This window comes from Rhinoderma darwinii, chromosome 3 (genome assembly GCF_050947455.1).
Source record: "Rhinoderma darwinii isolate aRhiDar2 chromosome 3, aRhiDar2.hap1, whole genome shotgun sequence".
In the NCBI taxonomy this organism is placed as follows: Eukaryota; Metazoa; Chordata; class Amphibia; order Anura; family Rhinodermatidae; genus Rhinoderma; species Rhinoderma darwinii.
The window spans coordinates 134,012,283-134,033,484 of record NC_134689.1 but is presented as its reverse complement, the minus strand read 5'-3'; the positions used below and the strand labels follow the sequence as shown (position 1 = coordinate 134,033,484).

The following is a 21,202-nucleotide window of genomic DNA, read 5'->3' as shown; positions in this document are numbered from 1 at the left end:
CCTATAACATATATACAAGGGGGCTGTGTGGCACTATATATGGGGGGGGGGGGCTGTGTGGCACTATATACGGGGGGTCTGTGTGCTACTATCTACAGGGGGTTCTGTGTGCTACTATCTACAGGGGTTTCTGTGTGCTACTATCTACAGGGGGTCTGTGTGGCACTATCTATAGGGGGAAATGTTTGGCACTATCTGCAGGGGGTTCTGTGTGGCACTGTCTGCAGGGGGTCTGTGTGGCACTATATGCAGGGGTGTCTGTGTGGCACTATCTACTGGGGGTCTGTATGGCAGGATCTACAGGGGGCTCTGTGTGGCACTATCTACATGGGGTCTGTGTGGCAGGATCTACAGGGGGTCTGTGTAGCACTATCTACAGGGGGGTCTATGTGGCACTATATACAGGGGGGTCTGTGTGGCACTATCTACATGGGGTCTGTGTGGCAGGATCTACAGGGGGTATGTGTGGCACTATCTGCAGGGGGGTCTGTATGGCACTATCTACAGGGGGGTATGTGTGGCACTATCTACAGGGGGATCTGTGTGGCACTATATACAGGGGGGTCTGTGTGGCAGGATCTACACGGGTGTCTGTGTGGCAGGATCTACAGGGGGGGTCTGTGTGGCAGGATCTACACGGTGGATGTGTGTGGCACGATCTACAGGGTCTGTGTGGTGCTATCTATAGGGACAGTGTTGTAATGAGGAATTCTATCATTGATGCCTATAATTGGTGTTTATAACTGTCTATTTTACTGCTGTACTTGTAATATTATAGTATTTTAACAAGTAATTAAAACTAAGTTAACATATGTTTTCTTATTCTCTTATTTAGTACGCTATATTAGCGTTTACTGGCGGTATTACTTTTGGTCATCAGATCGCCCACCATTGATGGAGACTTACACCGTTCCCTAACTGCCCCGCTCAGGAGCTGCCAAGACTTAGAGGGAACATTGACTGGCACATTAACGAAGAGAAGGCATCGCACAATCATCCCACACCACTTGATCCGATTTTTGAGGTTTTATGTGGCAAAAAAACGTGCTTTGATTCTGGCTTTTATGCCCCTCCCATATGACACCGATTGTAGCTATGTGCTTGAAAATGTGATAATTTGCAGATCTTAGGGACACCTGCTACTTTCTTGATTTGCATAACCTTACGGTTTGGCCTTCTTTGTGATGCAATTTCAATGTTGAGGAGTGTATATTGACAATTAGATACCAAGTTCTATTGCTTAAAGTACGACTAAATATGCCTTATTTTATTTACTCTTTGTAAACATTTATGTTATACCTCATTGTAATTCTATAAGATTATTGCTTGATTGCTCACTTGTCGCAATTTAGAACTTTATAAAAATATTTTTTCAAATAAGATCTCTGACTTTGATAAGGGTAGAGTAATTTAAAATACGGAAGACCAAGGAATTGTAATTGTTCAGCTATTCACAGAACGTTATGCATAAAACTGCAAGCTGAAAGTGATCCTCCAGTTTTGCATGGTGCTTTAAGGGGTAATCCAATCTTAAGGAGTAATGGGATCAAACTTCTGGGACCACTACCAAACCCCAGAACGAAGGGGCAGAAGCCCCTTCTGCAGCCTCTCCTTACAGAATTGGCCCTGTCCAGCCACCGTGCAAGGAACAGCAACTGCAACAATGTCTCATTGTAGTTATTTCCCTGTTCACTAGTTGGACTGGAGAAAGATGTGCAGGGAACAGTGCCATTCATTCTGAGGATCATGGGGGTCTTAGCAGTTGGACACCCACTGTCTAGTAAATTATAAGACATGCACTATGTCGCCATCTATTAAAACAGAGCAATTTAACCATTGGCAATAGTCTAACCATCCTAAATTACTACACTTTGTCCTGGCAAACGCATACAGTAAACATATTCATTACCGAGTGTTATTTGTGGTAAATACTTTTCTTTTAAATACCTTACAAAAGGTTTACCCTTCAGTCAACTGAGTAATATAATATACTGTATATAATATTTTACGCTGTTCAACAATACAGCATTTTAATGTGTATCCACGCAAAACAAAATATCTAGTCTTCGTAAATGATCATGTTTTCACTGCATTATCTGCTAAAAGAAGCAGCTAGCTGTGAAAAGCAATACCAGCTCTAAAATCTAATTAGAAATAAAATCCTCTCACATCCTGTCTGTGCTATTGCACAGCTGTATTATTTTGACATCCATATAAATACGAGAATAATACTATTAGAATTGGGAAAACAATTCCACAGTCCAATTATAACTTCACAGTACTTCATTTATTATCCCCAATGTATTTGCATTTCTACCAATTTTACTAATTCCTATCATTTCCTTGTTCAGTGGATAACAGGAGGAAAACATACTTTGACAGACACTTCGGGAAGGTAATGAGGATTTCGGAGGCGGGTGGTCATATAGAGTTTAAAATCCCTGCTGTAATGAATAACAGACTCCCCAAGCCGGATGTATTCCACTCCATTCTGTTTAAATGTCTGTCTCAGCAGTACGGGCTCCAAGATTGGATCAAGCTCTTCTGTGATATTTTCTATTAAGACAGGTGTCCCAAACTAAGAAAATAAAATAAGACATTTTCAAGGAAAGAAAAAAAAAATTCAATCAAACCGGGCATATAAACAAAGAATCGCTGAATTAATTCAGGGAAATGCTGTCAGCCATAATGTGATGTAGTTTATGTGTTACAGCCTAGATACCATGGGAATCTGAGTGACAGATTTGTTAAGCGAATACGAAATTGCAGAGCTTTACGTTATTTATTTGCTTAGCTCCAATCCTGTAGCATTTCCATTTTCTATGCCGGTAGCATCATTGTATAGAAAAAAAAAAGAGAAAAATCTCTATATTAAAGTAGGTGATAGAACTATGAATTGAATATGTGCAGAGAGCTGCAAGCTGTCAAAGTGCTTAATATGAGAGATTTGTCAGCTGTTTGCTTTATCGATTCCCCTTGAACAGAATGTCGCTGGTGGCCTTTGCTTTATTCCTGTAGAGGTCATGTGGTTTAAAAGCACCAGAATAAACTCTTGCAGCGGGAGTAATGTTAATGAGAGTAAGGTCACAACAATCAGATACAGCACTGTAATAAAGCAATGACTAAAACACTGTGGAAAAAGTTTAAAAAAAAGACCTCAAGTATAATGAAATCCATGGATTTTTTTTTTAATAGGAGACAACAATGACAAATCTGCTATTATAGTGAACAGCTTAGATTATTGATGGCATTCGCCAGTATATACAGCCGCAAAGCAGCAAATAATATCACATTTTAATTAATGTTTTCTCTCTTTAGTTAGTAAAAGAAATTCCACACATCTCCTTAAAGCGGTTTTCCGAGTTATTTCAAAAATTGGCCAATGTAGGAGGAATGCAAAAAAAAAGAGCCATTACTTACCGCACAGATCTCTGTGGTTTCAGCGCCGCCACTTCCATTCCTCCCTGCCGCTGTTTATTGACATAGCTGCAGCGATGACGTGCCCGTATACCCACGTGATCGCTGCAGCCAAGCACTGGCCCCAGCGATCCTGTGCCGTATACCCACTGAGACCAGTGATTGGATTCAGCAATCATGTGGCTATACAATATAAGCTCATCATCGCTGAAGCTATGTCAATACACAGCAGCCGGGGGGGAACAGAAGTGGCGGCGCTGGAAGGTCAGGAATCTGTGAGGTGAGTAATGGCTCTTGACAATTTTTTTTAAATAACTTGGAAAACCCTTTTAAAGCAACACTTAACCTAAAATATAAATTAGCTTATCTAAAACTCCTACTAGTGTATATTCTCTAGAACCGTAGAGGGTTGACAAACTACCAACAATTCTTGTATAAAGTACAATCTATTAATTTGTTTAAGCAGCCAAATTCACTGACTGTGGTGTCCACCAATAGGATTACTGACAGGAAATCTACATATACACTACCGTTCAAAAGTTTGTGGTCACCCAGACAATTTTGTGATTTCCATGAAAACTCACACTTATATTTATCAAATGAGTTGCAAAATGACTAGAAAATATAGTCAAGACATTGACAAGGTTAGAAATAATTATTTTTATTTAAAATAATAATTTTCTCCTTCAAACTTTGCTTTCGTCAAAGAATGCTCGATTTGCAGCAATTATAGCATTGCAGACCTTTGGCATTCTAGCTGTTAATTTGCTAAGGTAATCGGGAGAAATTTCCCCCCATGCTTCCAGAAGCCCCTCCCACAAGTTGGATTGGCTTGATGGGCACTTTTTGCGTACCATACGGTCAAGCTGCTCCCACAACAGCTCTATGGGGTTGAGATCTGGTGACTGCGCTGGCCACTCCATTACAGATAGAATACCAGCTGCCTGCTTCTTCCCTAAATAGTTCTTGCATAATTTGGAGGTGTGCTTTGGGTCATTGTCCTGTTGTAGGATGAAATTGGCTCCAATCAAGCGCTGTCCACAGGATATGGCATGTTGTTGCAAAATGGAGTGATAGCCTTCCTTATTCAAAATCCCTTTTACCTTGTACAAATTTCCCACTTTACTAGCACCAAAGCAACCCCAGACCATCACATTACCTCCACCATGCTTGACAGATGGCGTCAGGCACTCTTCCAGCATCTTTTCAGTTGTTCTGCGTCTCACAAATGTTCTTCTGTGTGATCCAAACACCTCAAACTTCGATTCGTCTGTCCATAACATTTTTTTCCAATCTTCCTCTGTCCAATGTCTGTGTGCTTTTGCCCACATTAATCTTTTCCTTTTATTAGCCAGTCTCAGATATGGCTTTTTCTTTGCCACTCTGCCCTGAAGGCCAGCATCCCGGAGTCGCCTCTTCACTGTAGACGTTGACACTGGCGTTTTGCGGGTACTATTTAATGAAGCTGCCAGTTGAGGACCTGTGAGGCGCCTATTTCTCAAACTAGAGACTCTAATGTACTTGTCTTGTTGCTCAGTTGTGCAGCGGGGCCTGCGACTTCTTTTTCTACTCTGGTTAGTGCTGTCCTCTGAAGGGAGTAGTACACACCGTTGTAGGAAATCTTCAGTTTCTTGGCAATTTCTAGCATGGAATAGCCTTCATTTCTAAGAACAAGAATAGACTGTCGAGTTTCACATGAAAGCTCTCTTTTTCTAGCCATTTTGAGAGTTTAATCGAACCCACAAATGTAATGCTCCAGATTCTCAACTAGCTCAAAGGAAGGTCCGTTTTATAGCTCCTCTAAACAGCAAAACTGTTTACAGCGGTGCTAACATAATTGCACAAGGGGTTTCAAGTGTTTTCTAATCATCCATTAGCCTTCTAACAAAGTTAGCAAACACAATGTACCATTAGAACACTGGAGTGATGGTTGCTGGAAATGGGCCTCTATACACCTATGTAGATATTGCATTTAAAACCAGACGTTTGCAGCTAGAATAGTCATTTAGCACATTAACAATGTATAGAGTGTATTTCTGATTAATTTAATGTTATCTTCATTGAAAAAAACTGTGCTTTTCTTGCTAAACTTTTGAACGGTAGTGTATGTCTTCCCCATGTTCACTAGTGTTGTTACTTGCATTTACATATATTTGGGAATTTACCTGTAGCTCCTCTTATGTCATTTGTAGTTTAGGTGAAGTGGCGCTTTAAATAAACATATGATCACTCACCTCTTGCCATAGTGTCAAGCTTTTGTATTACCAGGCCAGGAATTTCTATTAAGTAGAAGAGGTATGTACCTATAGGTATCCCTATGAGAAACGGCCCCTTGTCCTTAGGGTCAGGACCAGAATATACTTCCTGCAGTGGGAGTTTGTGCAGTAGTTTCCATACACTTGCTCTATACTGTAGACATCAATATAAGAATATTCTGTTGTACTATACTCTATGGTAAAGATTTGGGTATGCATAGAGTGGTGCCCCCATCTATGTAATATTTACACTACTTGGTCAGAAGATGGAGATAATCTTGTGCCTTAGCTCGCGAGATGTAAATTGTGTACTGTATATTACCAAAGGACTTCACTGTCACATACACAGACAGGAGGCAATGAGGTAATATTATATAGTAAAAAATAAATAAATCATGGGACATAATAGAGAGGTTGTGTATTAATATTTGATCACTGGCAGTCCGATGCCTGGGACCCCCCTTGATCCGCAGAATAAAGGGGCTCCAGCGCTCCAGCATGCTCTCTGTCACTTTATTTTTTTACCCAGGCACAGTGGCTTGTCTGTATATGTGACTGGGCCTAGAACGGCAGCTCAGACCACTTAGCTATTTACCATAATAATTCTTTGTATACTGATACACTTATAATATGCATTTAGGTAAGAATAATCTATTTGGGCTTTTAATGATATGTCACATGATTTTTAAGTGATGCATAAAACTGAATACAACTTTTTATTTATTTATTGTTATTTATGAGCTTAGAAGCATATGCTGCTTTTATAGGTTTCAGGAATAATAGTGTAAAGGATCTGCCAGGCACTATGTCTGGGTATACTCCCAGGATTAATCAGTCGACACCTGAGGCCAGACCTCTGAGACTGACACCTGCTCCCACCAATCAGGGTGGCAGGCTCAGGAGTGGGAGAGCCTATCGCGGCCTGGTCAGTCAGAGTTAGCTCCGCCCCCTGTCCATTTATACCTGCCGTTTTCTCTTCCTCCTTGCTTGTTATTCTCTTGGATTCCTGGCCCCACTGCTGCCTTGCTCCAGCCTGCTTCTGCCGTGCTTCTGCCTTGCTTCAGTTCCGTTTATCCTGCGTTGCTCTGCCCCTGGCTTGCTTCTGCTCCGTGCTCCCGTTTGTATACTCCACTACTTCCTGATCCTGACTGGCTCTTTCCCGCTCCGTTTCCTCGCGGCGTTCCGTGGGCTACTGTATTCCCTTGCGTGTTCCCTGTTTGTACCCCCTTGCACTTAGACAGCGTAGGGACCGCCGCCCAGTTGTACCCCGTCGCCTAGGGCGGGTCGTTGCAAGTAGGCAGGGACAGGGCGGTGGGTAGATTAGGGCTCACTTGTTCCCTTCACCTCCTTCCGCCATTACAAATAGGCTCCCGACACAGATGTTTGGCCAACATTTAATATGGACTATGTATCCCCATTATCAAGCATATTTTCCACGGACAAACCTGCACATTAATTCTTAGGACTTAACTTATGTGGTTTTTGCTTTCTGACAAATTATAATTTATATAGAAGTGCTTGGCATTCTAAATTTGATTATATTCAGATGCCCAGAGCCTATTTTATTGGCATATTCTCAAGTAGGGCTTTACACAAGATTTGGCTAGGAAACCCTCATATGTATTATGTCAGCCTTGGGCTTAAGAACAATATTCATGACAGTTTCTGGCTGAACATATTTCATGGAATAAGTATTTACAGCAATAAACACTTTCTCATTGTTACAAATTTGCCTATGTAGGTACCTATAATATGATATGCAAATAGATGTTTTCTGTAGTCAAGTAAAGTTTTGTAGACTGTGCAGTTTGTTCACTTTATTTATACTTGTGCAGTTGCTGAATTTCGCAACTTATACTTTTTATATAAGTGCTTGTCACTTTAAGACTTAGAAATTAATATTTGTATTGGTCTTTTCCAGTTTAAGAAATTGTGCTGTCAGTCCTGTTACATTTTTTATATACATGTAAAATGCATAAATAACTGATTTAGAAAACATAAGAAAAATAAATAAATTAAATAGATGGATGGGTGGATGGCTAGATAGATCAAAAAATGATAGATAGATAGCTTTTTTTTTTTTTTAAGAACAAATAACTGATAGGGGATGTACACAATACTGTGCAGATTTAACATTCATGGCATAATGAATCACAAGCAAAAAATATTTTCCAAAGGATTTTATCCACATATAAAACTAAATCAAAGTGCAAATAATATTTGATGAGCTAAGATGCTGCAAGAGATAAAATAAATATTTTCTTTAAAAAAACAAATTGGAGTGTTTAGGAAAGGTGCAATTCCAAATTAATACCTACCAAAGCCCAAAATAAAATCTACATTTACTCTGTAGTTGGCAAACACATTGGCATACAGCTGGGTTCTTAGTAAAAACATCCAGCTGTTAAAATTAAACCACTAATCTACAATGGATGGTTTGCATTTTTAGTGTAAAACTGTTAACAAAAAACCCCACGAGGCTGAGATTCGCCTGTTTTGCTTCTTGGTGAAGTGAAACGGACTTGAAAGAAAAATAAAAACTGTGTCAGTCTCACTCTGTGCCAACTGACCCCATGGGAAGAAACAGACAGATTTCCAGGTCCAGAGGGTCTTTTTTTTTATTTCTAAAAACCTCCAGCCATACTTGCTCAACCATGTAGAAATAACAATTCCACCTACATAAAGGAGCCTGCACAATGAACACTTTTCATTTTATTCCACTCTATATGAACATTCTACTGTTTATTTATTTATTTTACACTGAAAATGTATACATAGTGTCTAAGAATGTAACAAAATACCAACAGCAGATGAATGGAGTATCATAAACTATATTGTAATAGAGCAACAAAGCTAAATAGTGGAAATAATATATAATGTGTTAAACATTTTTATACTATTTTCTAATACCAATATTAACTTTACCACCATTACTACTTCTACTACCACCACAAAACTAGTACTACTTATAATACTACTACTACTACTACTACTACTACTACTACTACTACTACAACAACCCCTACAATACTACTACTACTACTACTACTACTACTACTACTACAACAACAACACCACTACTACTACTTATACTACTACTACTACTACTACTACTACTACTACTACTACTACTACTACTACTACTACTACTACAACAACACCACTACTACTACTTATAATACTACTACTACTACAACAAATACCACCACAAAACTACTACTACTTATACTACTACTACTACTACTACTACTACTACTACTACTACTACTACTACTACTACTACAACAACAACAACAACTACCACCACAAAAACTACTACTACTTATACTACTACTACTACTACTACTACAATGCTACTACTACTACTATGCTACTACTACTACTACTACTACTACTACTGCAACAACACCACCACTACTACTACTTATACTACTACTACTACTACTACTACTACTACTACTACTACCACCACAAAACTACTACTACTACTACTACTACTACTACAGCAACAACAACAACTACCACCACAAAAACTACTACTTCTTATACTACTACTACTACTACTACTACTACTCTTGCTACTACAACTACAAAAAAAATAATCATATTTATTAATATATTCCAACCTAATACTGATGGTTGATGGCTAAGATGATAAAATAAAGAAGAGATTGAAAATTAAAGAGGATCTGTCATTGTACAGTCTGCTTTAAACTAGGGCACCTACCTAAATGATGACTGTGGGTGCTGCTGCACTAAGTTATCATACTGTAGCCCTGAACTGTTCCCTTCTTACTCTTCATGTGTAAGTATCAGTATGCCAGCTGCAGACAGACATGCTGTGTATCATACATCATGCACCTTTGCAGTAGCACCCACGACACCCTTTTAGAAAGGCTTCTGTGCCCTGGTTTTAAGAGAACTGTGTGACAGACCCTCATTTAGAATGAAGATAAATTTGTGTTTTCCAATTTGTGGTCTGGAGCGTCATCTGCTCTTGTAGAGGTCTCTGTGTACAATCAAAAACCTTCTCTGAGAAGCAAACTAAGAGGAGTTTATTTTACATATTAGAAGTCATACAATGTGTGGCAAACTTTCCATTGAAATCATAGTGCTTGATAGTAAAACCTTATATGGGTCCTACCCCCCACTGAGAACTCTGACAAATTAAAAAAATTTGTTATGAAGTTATTGTTCCCCGTAATTTTATAACAGATCTTAATAGGTGTGAGCAGTGTGCCTGTATATATTTCGTATGCAGGGTGCAATAGATTTGTGCATGACCTTTTAATTATTCTGGCTTAGGCCAAAAAAAAGTCAGGTCGTACATGTTCCAATAAATTTTTAAGCAGAAATGTGGAGGAATATTTGAATAAATGTATCACGCTCTGCACAACTCCGAATCCTCGCCAAATTTACCCAACTTCTATGTTGGAAAAAGTGGAACGGATGCTCCATAAATATGGAACAAAGTCTTAACACCATACTTTTCAATGCATTTGCACCAGACAACTGGCATAAATAGATTGATAAATCTCCCCCATACAGCTCTCCACATCCTGCTTCCCTTCACACACTGCATGATAAAACTCTGGCTGCATGCCGGGAAGCAGGAGTACAGTGCCACGCCACCCGTCTCACCACCGGCCTTATAGAGGTGGCGTCGTCTGGAATTGAGAGTATGCATGTTTGATACAGAATGTGGCATTGTCTAACAAAGGTGAAAAGCAACTTAAAATCAGTGATGTGAAGTCCAGATGGCTGCTATGTGATTTGGAGACATGATGGTCTGGCACTGGTTTAGATGAATGTTGGGTTTCCAACTGGATGAATAATTAATCATTCTCTAGGAGACCCAGTGGTGGACCCATATGCGACTTGGTTGCCAGTGGAGCAGATTACTTCCCATTCTGCTGGCAGCCATAAAAGTGTTACTCCCTTAGCCTGGCTCCAGCGAAGAGTCCCGGCGGTGCAAGTGATGAGCCGCGCTTGCTAATGACGTCAGCAGCCTATTTAAAGGGGACTCAACCTACCATGTTTTTACTGCAGCTCAAGGTACATCCTTTGTTTGGTTATTGTTCCTATTGCTATTTCACTTTCCTCCTGACTTTGATCCTGACCCTGACCTCGGCCTTGTTCCTGAGTTATGTTCCTCTCTCACCCTTTGAATTTTTTGCTTGGTTCCTACTTTTGGTATCGACTCCTGGTCTGACTCCTGACGACGGTTCTGTCTCATCCTCTGTCTTGCTACTTCCTGACTACTTTATCCATAAAAGGATTAATGTTCAGATAAGGGATTTGTTTATAGATACAGAGGGTAGGTTTGTAGCATTATTTGGCAGATTTAAGGGAACTTTAGCAGTCATTGTAGCAGTCTATAACCCTCCCCCTTTTTCATTAAGCATTTTCAAGAGAATCCTGCCCTATTTGAGTGATAAGCAGGATTGCCCTTTACTCATTATGGGAGATTGCAATATTGCCCCTAAGGAAGATATAGATAGATTTCCTAAGGGAGATGCCAACCTGAGCTCTAAAAATAAATCTTTTTTTTTTTTTTACAGTTTTTGGGCGAAGTAGGTTAGATGAATGTTTGGCGCTCAAGATACCCAGAGGTACGCTAATTCTCTGGCTACTCAAAATCTTCAAATAGTCTCCCACGTAGCAATTCCTAATGAGCAAATGCTACGATTGATCAAAAATGTGAGCTATGAAACACGTGAAGTATTGGATCACTCCCCTATGTTGGTGGAAATTTTTTTGAAAAACCAGAGGCTAGGTAAGATTAGAATGGATTAGACCTAGGCTACTACAGGACTCATTGCTGGATAATGCGGTAATGCGCCAAATTAAGTCATTTTTTTCTAGTGAATATGGGCTCTGCCACTATTCCTGTGGAGTGGGACGCTTTTAAAGCATTCTTTAGAGGCTTGATGCTTAAGATATGGGCAGTCAAAAGGAAGAGTAATGTTCATCTAGAATCGGCACTTAAGGTGGAGTTAGCAGAGGCAGAATGTAATACCCTCAAGTGTCCTCTGATGCCAACAGACAGAGGTGGTGCAGTCTAGAGTTACAATATGACAATATGCAATCGACATTGGCTGCAAAGGAATAATTTGTTCAGGGCAGAAGGAATTGTGCCGAGTTAGGAAGAGGAGGGAAGTTGTTGGCCTCTATAATAAAAAGCCAGGATGCATCATCCTTTATTTCGGCGATTAGGAAAGGGATGGGTCAGGAGTATGTACAGACCCGGAGGAGGTCCTGATGGAATTTATGGAGTTTTTTTTAAAGAGCTGTACTCATCTAAAGCTGATTGTATGGACAGTGATATATGGAGTTACTTGGAAGCTGTAGACCTCCCCACCTTGTCTGTTGAACAGAGAGAGGTTCTGGAGGCTCCCTGACTTTGCAGGAGATAAGAAAGGTGATTGGTAGTTTTCCAAAGAACAGGGCACTCGGTGTGGATGGAATTCCGTATGAGGGATATACCTACTATTAAGAAGAGGTAATAGAACATCTGTATTCCCTTCCCTTTTTTCCATCCCTTGGTTGAACTTGATGGACATGTGTCTTTTTTCAACCGTACTATGTAACATCTATACTAACTCATTTAAGGAAGGTAAACTTTCACCCTCAATGGAGAAAGCTACTATTGTCTTAATTCTAAAAAAAGATAATGATTCAATATATATGCAGTCTTATCTTCATATATCTCTTTTGAATCCAGACTTAAAAATTTTAGCCAAGTTGTTGGCCAATCGCCTTATAGCAGTTATCCTCTTAGTGCTGGGCCCAGGCCAGACCATGTTTCTCCTGGGGAAATCAATCTTCTGTAATCCCAGGAGGGCCTTCACCAATATTCAGTATGGAAGGGATACGTTTATGAAGAGGATGCTCTTATCTAGATGCCGCCAGGGCATTTGATATGGTGGAGTCTGGGTTTCTCTGGGGAGTGCTCAAAGGTTTGCATTTTGATTTTTTTTTTATTAATTTGATTAAATTATTATACTCCAGCCCTAGAGCTAGGATAGGAATGGGTTGACTTTGTTCTCCTGCTTTCCAGATATCTCAGGGCACTCGCCAGGGATGTCCCCTCTCCCCATTACTTTTTATTTTACTTATCAAAATTTTGGCTGAAAAAATAAGATCTGATGAGTGGATAAGAGGGCACCCCGTGGTGGTAGAGGAGGAGAATCTTTTTATACGCCGATGTCATGCTACTGTTCCTTAGAAATACTTTGGATGTGGAATATGTCATTGGCGTGTATAAACAGTTTGGAGCTCTTGCTGGGGTAAAGATTTATTGGCAAACATCAACATTAATGGCCTTCAATAAAAATTTTGTTTCAAATGATGGGTTTGAACTCCAAATAATCAACTCTATGAAATACTTGTGTATAAAAATTTCTACATTATTGACAGATTATGTGCATAATTTTTTTGTCTTATTTTTTGGAATCTCAATTACAACAGTTAATACACTGGAACACTTTAGCAGTTAATAGACTAATACTACATGAGCAGGGTCAGGGTCAATTGGGTTATGGTCTTCAACTATTGGAGCCAGGAGTGTTGTCCAGACTTTCATACTCCTCAAAACCTTTGCCAAAGTTATATTCTAAATTATGAGGTGAGACGAAGAAGGTGTTAGCATTTGAGGAATGTCTGGAGATCACTCTAGTAAGGAATAATCTTTATTTGCATTAATTTTATGCAATAACCGAGGGACACTTTTGGGTTAATTATGGGATTACACAATTTTCACTTTTATTTAAAAATAAGAGGTTGGGTTGAAAACCTTTCCAGCTCTTCAGCTAGAATTTGGAAACCAATTTCTGGTTTGTTATTATATTCTCCATTGTTGCACGTCTGGAATTGCACTACAGATAAAAATAATTACATAATTAACCCTTTCACGACCAAGGACGAAAATGAACGTCCTGGTCGGCTGCTAGTTCCCGCACCATGACGTTCATTTTCGTCCGCATTTCAAACTGTCACTCTGTGTAAACACAGAGTGACAGACGCGCGCTGACAGCTGTCCTAGACAGCTGAGACATCAGTCTCGCCGGACAGCAGACCATCGCCGCTGCTTTCGGCAGTTAACCCCTTAAGTGCGGCGACGGATTGCCGTCGCCGCATTTAAGTGGTTTGAAGCACATCGGCAGCCCCCACGAAGTGATCGTGGGGGCTACCGATGCTTGTCACGGCAATCGGAGGTCAGATAATGACCTCCGGGTTGCCATGTACGGAAGCCTTGGAGGAACAGCCTCCGGCCGTTCTTCCTCTGCTTCCTGTCAGTGTGACAGTCATGTCACAATGACAGTTAGAGTACATTACACTACGTGTGTAGTGTAATGTACTCTAGCAGCGATCAAAGCTGCAAGTCCAAATGTCCCCTAGTGGGACAAGTGAAAAAAGTAAAAAAAAGTAATAAAAATGTTTTCAAAAAAGTGTAAAAATAAAAGTTATAAGTTCTATAAACACTAAATGCTTTTTTTCCCTATAATAAGACTTTTATTATAGAAAAAAATGAACACGTTAAAAAAGTACACATATTTTGTATCACCGCGTTCGTAACGACCCCAACTATAAAACTATAATGTTATTTTTCCCGCACGATGAACACCCCAAAAAAAATCAATAAAAAACTACAACAGAATCACAATTTTTTGGTCCCCACCGCTCCCTAAATAAAGAATAAAAAGTGATGAAAAAGTTGCATGTACCCGAAAATAGTACCAATAAAAACTTCAATCCGTCCCGCAAAAAACAAGCCCTTACACAGCTTTTTTGACTAAAAAATGAAAAAATTATGGCTCTCTGAATATGGTGACACAGAATTTTTTTTGTTTATAAATAAGTCATTTTATTGTGCAAACGCTAAAAAAAAGGACCAAACCTATAAAAAGTGATAAAAAAAAATCGCATGTACCCCAATATGGTACCAATGAAAACGACAGATTGTCCCGCAACAGATAAGCCCTCACAGGGCTCCGGTGGTGAAAAAATAAACAAGTCCTGGCTCTCAGAATATGGCGATGCAAAATGTGCAGAGTGTCCAAAAGTGGATAAGATCGGGCGCCATTTATCAGTGCGACACCAGCCACACATCTATGAAATATTATTTATTTACCCCATTATCATACCCTCTTATTATGCCCTGATGCTCTCCGCACAGATTACACATGCCCCCCACATTATAAACTGAAATACCAGCGAAACCCAAAACAGAAAAACTACCAAGCAAAATCTGCGCTCCAAAAGCAAAATGGCGCTCCCTCCCTTCTGAGGTCTGCAGCGTGCCCAAGCAGCAGTTTGTGCCCACACATATGGCGTCGCCATACCCGAGAGAACCCGCTTAACGTTTTATGAGGTATTTGTCTTCTGTGGCACAAACTGGGCACAACATATTATGCACTAAAATGGCGTATCAGTGGAAAATTGCAATTTTCACTTTGAACCATCCGCTGCCTATTAACCCCTTTGCGCACTATGACTTAACTGCCCGTCATGGTGCGGCGGTTGATGTATGGAGCCGGCTCACGTGCTGAGCCCGCTCCATACTCTGCGGGTGTCAGCTGTGTATTACAGCAGGCCCCCTCGGTACTAACGGACAGGAACAGCGATCGCTCTGTTACAGAAGCCTGTAAGAATAACAATATACTGCAATACATTAGTATTGCAGTATATTTTACCAGTGATCCAATGATCGCTGGATCAAGTCCCCTAAGGGGATTGATTAATAAAATGTGTAGAAGAATTATAGTTATTAGTAGTGAGAATTTTTATTTTTAAAGTTAAAGAAACAAAACACCTTTTCGCATTTTTCTTCTAAAGTAATGTAAAAAAATGAACAAAATTGGTATCGCTACGTCCGTAAAAGTCCGAACTAATAAGTTTTAACATTTTGAGAAAATGGGATTCAAAATAATATGGATAATAAAAGAAAGGTAAATAAAATAAATGTTGTGAAGAACGTATACAGGTCATCATAAAGAAAAAATAAAATGTATACAACAGACAACGTATGAGCTGGCACTAGAAAGGGAGTGGTACGGCATATACAGAATTATTCCAACACATCCAATCTCTACAGAATCGGTCATGTCTTTGTATGCTACAGGCATAAATATATTCATATTGATAGTTTGTATTGACTTTTTTAATGATGTCTGTGATGGTCGGGACGTTACATGTTTTCCATCTGAACGCTACAGCTGATGTGGCAGATATTTATATATGACATATTACAATTTGGAATTGTTTGGGAATAACATCAATTCCAAGCCGTAGTAACCCAAGTTCCGGCGTGAGGTTGATATTTTGAGTTGTAATCTCATTTAGTAGTGCGCTAATTGATTGCCAAAAGGTTAATAATAAAGGACATTCCCAAAATATGTGAAGTATGGATCCCAAATGGTTACAACCTCTCCAACATTGGGGCGATGCATCACTATATATTCTGGAAAGTTTATATGGAGTGAGATACCATCTATAGAATATTTTATAATATAATTCTTGATGATTAGTACAGGAAGAGGATTTAAGAGAGATGGAGAACGCTCTTAACCACTGGTCTCTTGAAAATTGGCCGTTCAGATCTCTATGCCATTTAGATATATGTGTTTGATTTTCAAAGGTAAGTGATTGGGAACCAATCTGATAAAACGTGTGAATACCTTTAATTGTTTTTAATTGGTTATTTAAGTACGTAGAAGCCGGCATAGGTAGGGAGAGTAATGGATATGGAATCTCTCTCATAATCGTTCTTATCTGCAGAAATTTGTAGAATTGAGTTTTATCTAGTTTGTATCTGAATGATAAGTCAGAGAAGCAACATAGATTATTTTCCACATATAGATCATCTATATATGTTAAGCCTGCGTTTATCCAGCTGTTTATGTCTAGATCTGGAAGAAAGTCATTCAAGATTTGGAATGGGATTTTCTCTATTTTGGTAGGCATATCAAGATGTTTATATTTAGTAAAATTGTTCCAAATTTGTAAAGTAGCTCGTACTGTAGATGTGGAGCCGTGTTCTGGCCTATATTTGCCTAAAACATTTTCAAGCAAAATATGAGTCCTGAAAGCCTCCGGGTGCTCCCTTCCTTTTGGGTCCTGCCGTGTGTCCAGGCAGCGCATTAGGGCCACAATGTGGGTATTTTTGAAAACAAGAGAAACAGGGTGATAGATTTTGTGGTGTGTTTCTTCATTCTCATGGTCGCTTTACAAAGAAATTGGTCTTCAAACTGATACTTTTATGAAAAAAAGTGAATTTTTTTTTTTCACCTGCTATGTATTAAATTTAGCAAAAAACTGTGGGGTCAAAATACTTACTATACCCTTAGGTAAATACCTTAAGGGGTCTAGTTTTCTAAATGGGGTCATTTCTGGGGGTTTCCATCACTCTGAGACCTATGAGCCTCTGAAAACCTGGCTTGGTGCAGGAAAACAAAATGTACTTCAAAATTTATAAAATTATTATTCAATTTGTAAGTCCTCTAAATTGCTGAAAATATATTTTATTTTTTCAAAAGTGCTGCCAAAATAGAGTAAAGAGATAGAAATATATATTTAATTAAAAAAATTGTCCAGTATTTGTGTACATATGTGACATATTGCAGTTAAAAATAGGGGAAAATGGTAATTTTTACAAAATTTATTCCATTTTTCTATTTTTTTATTAATTTCCGCAAATCGTATCAGTCTACTTTTACCACTAAAATAAAGTACAACATGTGACGAAAAAACAATGTCAGAATTACTTGGATATTCAAAACTTTCACAGAGTTATTCTCTGATAAAGTCAGACATACCAGATTTGACAAATCTGGCTTGGTCATTAAGGTACAAACATGCCCGGTCATTAAGGGGTTAAACCTTTTCCTGTGGTGATTTTACTTTGTTATGAACACTTGTGTTTAGGGGCTAAAAATTAATTTGAATTTACTAATTGGAACAATTTGGGATATATTTCTCAGTCACAATGGGTATCTGTCCATAGGAATGTGAAAAGAGTATCACTTAATGTTGCTCACTGATTTTCACGTTTTATGGTGATAAATAGATTACATTATACTCCAAAAATATTAGTCATAATTATATTTAGAACAATCGGTTTTCTGCCAGAAATGTGGTATTTCTGAAGCGGACCTTGTGCACCTCCTTTGGAGATGTCCTAAATGACATTGTTACTGGATCCAGGTGTTGGGATGTGTTACAGTATTGCTCCACTTTTTTGATGGGTCGGACTGTGTTTTGTTTTGTTTGGGGATTCGACTAAAATTGATCATTTATATAACAAAGTTCAGGTACAGCTGATCCTTCAGTTCAAAATGGATGTCATTTAGAATTCCTCATCTTGCTGAATGGACGGGGCAGGTGTATAGGACTCTACGTTATGAAAGAGCACATTTTACACTGTTGGGGGGGATACTCTATGGTTAAGTGGGAGCTGCTGTTGACTGAATAAATCACATACTTTTTGGAACCATCGGAGTGCTGTGGGATTTCTTTCGTTTATGTTTTATAATCCACGGATCTGGATTACCTGCTTGCACCCATTACTGTGTTGGAATCTGTCGCAGAGTGCTGCTTATCTCTACATATATATATATATATATATATATATATATATATAATAAACATAGAGAAAAGTAACGGCACCAGGGCTTCAGAGTAGATGAAACAGGGTAGATTTATTCACCACAAGTAAGCGACGTTTCGGTTCGTCACAGAACCTTTCTCAAGCTATAGGTTCTGTGACTAGCCGAAACGTCGCCTACTTGTGGTGAATAAATCCACTCTGTTTCCTCTACTCTGAAGTCCTGGTGCCGTTACTTTGCTCTACGATTTTTTTTATATATATATATATATATATATATATATATATATATATATATATATATATATATATATATATATAAACTCTGCCAATCAGTCACTAATCTAGGGGCCGCAACCATGAAATCCGACCATGAAAGTCCACCACTCCTTGCGTGGATTTAGAGTGAAGAGCAGCAAGTTTCCTAAGACTCCGCACCCCAGTCTAGCCAGCACCAAACCAATTGCGTTTTAGAGGCTCCATATTACTTTATGTGTGTGTGGAGTTGAGAGGGGTTAGAAGAGATTTGGAATTAAGCACTAAACAAAACTCCACCACTAGGAATAAGAGTTTATGTTTTACCACAAAACACAATTTTTTTTTTAATATGTAATGTGGTAATCATACATAAAATATATTTTTTTTAAATACTCATTGCGAGAGCGTAAAAAACTGTAAACACAGGAAATACTTCCTTGTAATAGGCACAATTTGCAAACAAAGCATACAAGCCAAGACTGTAATGTTCATGCAGTCAATTATTGATAATATTTTCAAAATTATCTGAATAGGCAGAAAGCCATGAGATGAGTCGTGAGCAGGTGCCTTGGGGTCATAAATCATAATAAAGAGCTCGACAAGATGACAGAGACTAAAAAGGTAATTATAACTTAAACAGTGTAACGTGTAAAGAATTAACCACACTTTCACTTGGCTCTTCAGATTTTATTGCAGATATAATTCAAGTCCTGGAAAAAAAACACATTTAGTCTTTTAGTACCTGTATACTGTTTCCAACAGTTCGGAGGTAGTCTGCATCTGTAGCTTTGCATATCTGAATTTTATTTATTTTTTCCATGTTTTTTATCCATTTATTTGCTTGTCCTTGAGGATCAATCACAAGAGGCCAGCGTTGAGATGATGTCACAATAATGGCATTTTCTAAGGAGAAACTGAAAAAGAATACCTGTTTTGTAAGTTATTTATATTGGTTTATTTAGCATTACGAACGCATAGGGACCTGAATAAGAGAAGTCTCGTACATAAGAGCTTACAATTTGCATTGAATAATGGATAGATTCAGTCAGTCAGTTTTATGGCCTTGGAATGGGGGCGTAATATCGAAATAGCAGTTCAGAGATATACCCTGGTGTTATATACTTGACTGAAGAAAGGGAGTTTTAGGCCACAAGTAAAGATTTTTAGGGAGAGGCAAGAGGTAAATTGCAGTAGGAATAGAATTTCAAAGAATGGGAAAGACAGAAGATAAAGTCCTGGATACAAGAGTGGGAGAAATGGAATAGAGTAGCAGAGACATGAATGCCTTTTGTAGAGGCAAAGTTGCATGTGTCAGGGTACCCACAAAAAAGTTAAAAATTGTAGGGAGTAAAGTTGGACAGAGTTTTGTATGTTAGGGTTTAAATGTTTTCATTTGTGTTCTCGATGTAACCGGCAGCTAGTCTAGAAACTGAGTTGCTTCAGGAGCAAAAAGGTGACTTTTTTTTTTTTAGTCTATATATTTGTTCCATATTATAAAACACAAAACGATTGACATACTTATCTTTTGGAAGTCCATGGAATTGCCATTCCATTATTTTTACAGGATCACCCAGAGTACCCGAAAGTGCAAATCCATCTGACACTGGGATACTTTTGTCTTGGCACATATTGAACCAGCATTTCAAAATTTCCTGATGACAAAAAAATAATGTAATTCAATGAAGTGATAAAAAAAACCGGTGAGATTCTAACAAACAAATTTTAAAATAGCATTGTTTTTCCAAAATTAGATTTAGGAATTTCAGATTTTTCTACTAGAGAAAGTAAATCTTTAGGTTCTAGTTTTCCTATGATCATAGCCGGGAGACAGGATTTGTATTTCAAGTGGCTATATACTGTAACTGTATTGATTATATCTAAGACTTAAACCTAATGAAGGTAGTGCTATAATTCTTTTAGTTGTCAGTTCAAACAAGTTGTAGTAAAATCTTGGTTATGGTTTGTGTCATCCATGAATTCAAAACGTATGTTTTTAAGTTAAATTTTTGGGAAAATGTTTGAACCCCAAAGAAATGTTTTGATTTTTTAGACAAATTTAATATCTGGAACAATGGATATTATTATCTTTCACTCAACTTGCTGTCATATGTGTTTGTTATTGGACAACGGGATTGATTACTATTCACAGAATGCAAAAGCATTTTATGTTTCTTGAAAGGATATTGGTAATAGTGATAGTAAAATATAACATATATACCAATCAGCCATAACATTTAAACCCCCTGCCTAATGTTGTGTAGGTCCCCCATGTGCCATTAAAACAGCTCTGACCTGTCTAGGCATAGATTCCACAAGACCGCTGAAGGTGTCTTGTGGTAACTGGCACCAAGACGTTAGCAGCAGCTCCCTTATGTCCTGTAAGTTGTGAGGTGGGACCTCCATGGATCGGACTTGCTTTTCCATCACATCACACAGTTGCTCGATCACATTGAGATCTTTGGAATTTGGAGGCCAAGTCAACACCTTGAACGCTATGTTATGTTTGTCAAACCATTCCTTAACAATTTCTGCAGTGTTAGAGGGTTTATGATCCTGCTCAAAGAGGTAACTGTCATTAGGGAATACCATTGTAATGAAGGGATGTACTTGGTCTGCAGCAATTTATAGGTATGTAGTACATAGCAAAGTAAAATCCACATGAACGCCA

The 21,202-nt window shown here is 38.6% G+C and overlaps 1 protein-coding gene across 1 annotated transcript in view; it reads right to left on the bottom strand.

The window, feature by feature from the left end:
- Window positions 1-21,202, bottom strand: part of LOC142750387 (dynein axonemal heavy chain 3-like) — a 1,255,980-nt gene that overhangs the window by 177,185 nt on the left and 1,057,593 nt on the right. The window contains exons 60-62 of the mRNA XM_075859390.1: window positions 20,053-20,186; window positions 19,277-19,448; window positions 2,375-2,578 (exon numbers count right to left, since the gene is read on the bottom strand). Coding sequence (XP_075715505.1) covers window positions 2,375-2,578; window positions 19,277-19,448; window positions 20,053-20,186 — 510 coding nt within the window. The remainder of the gene's footprint in view (window positions 1-2,374; window positions 2,579-19,276; window positions 19,449-20,052; window positions 20,187-21,202) is intronic.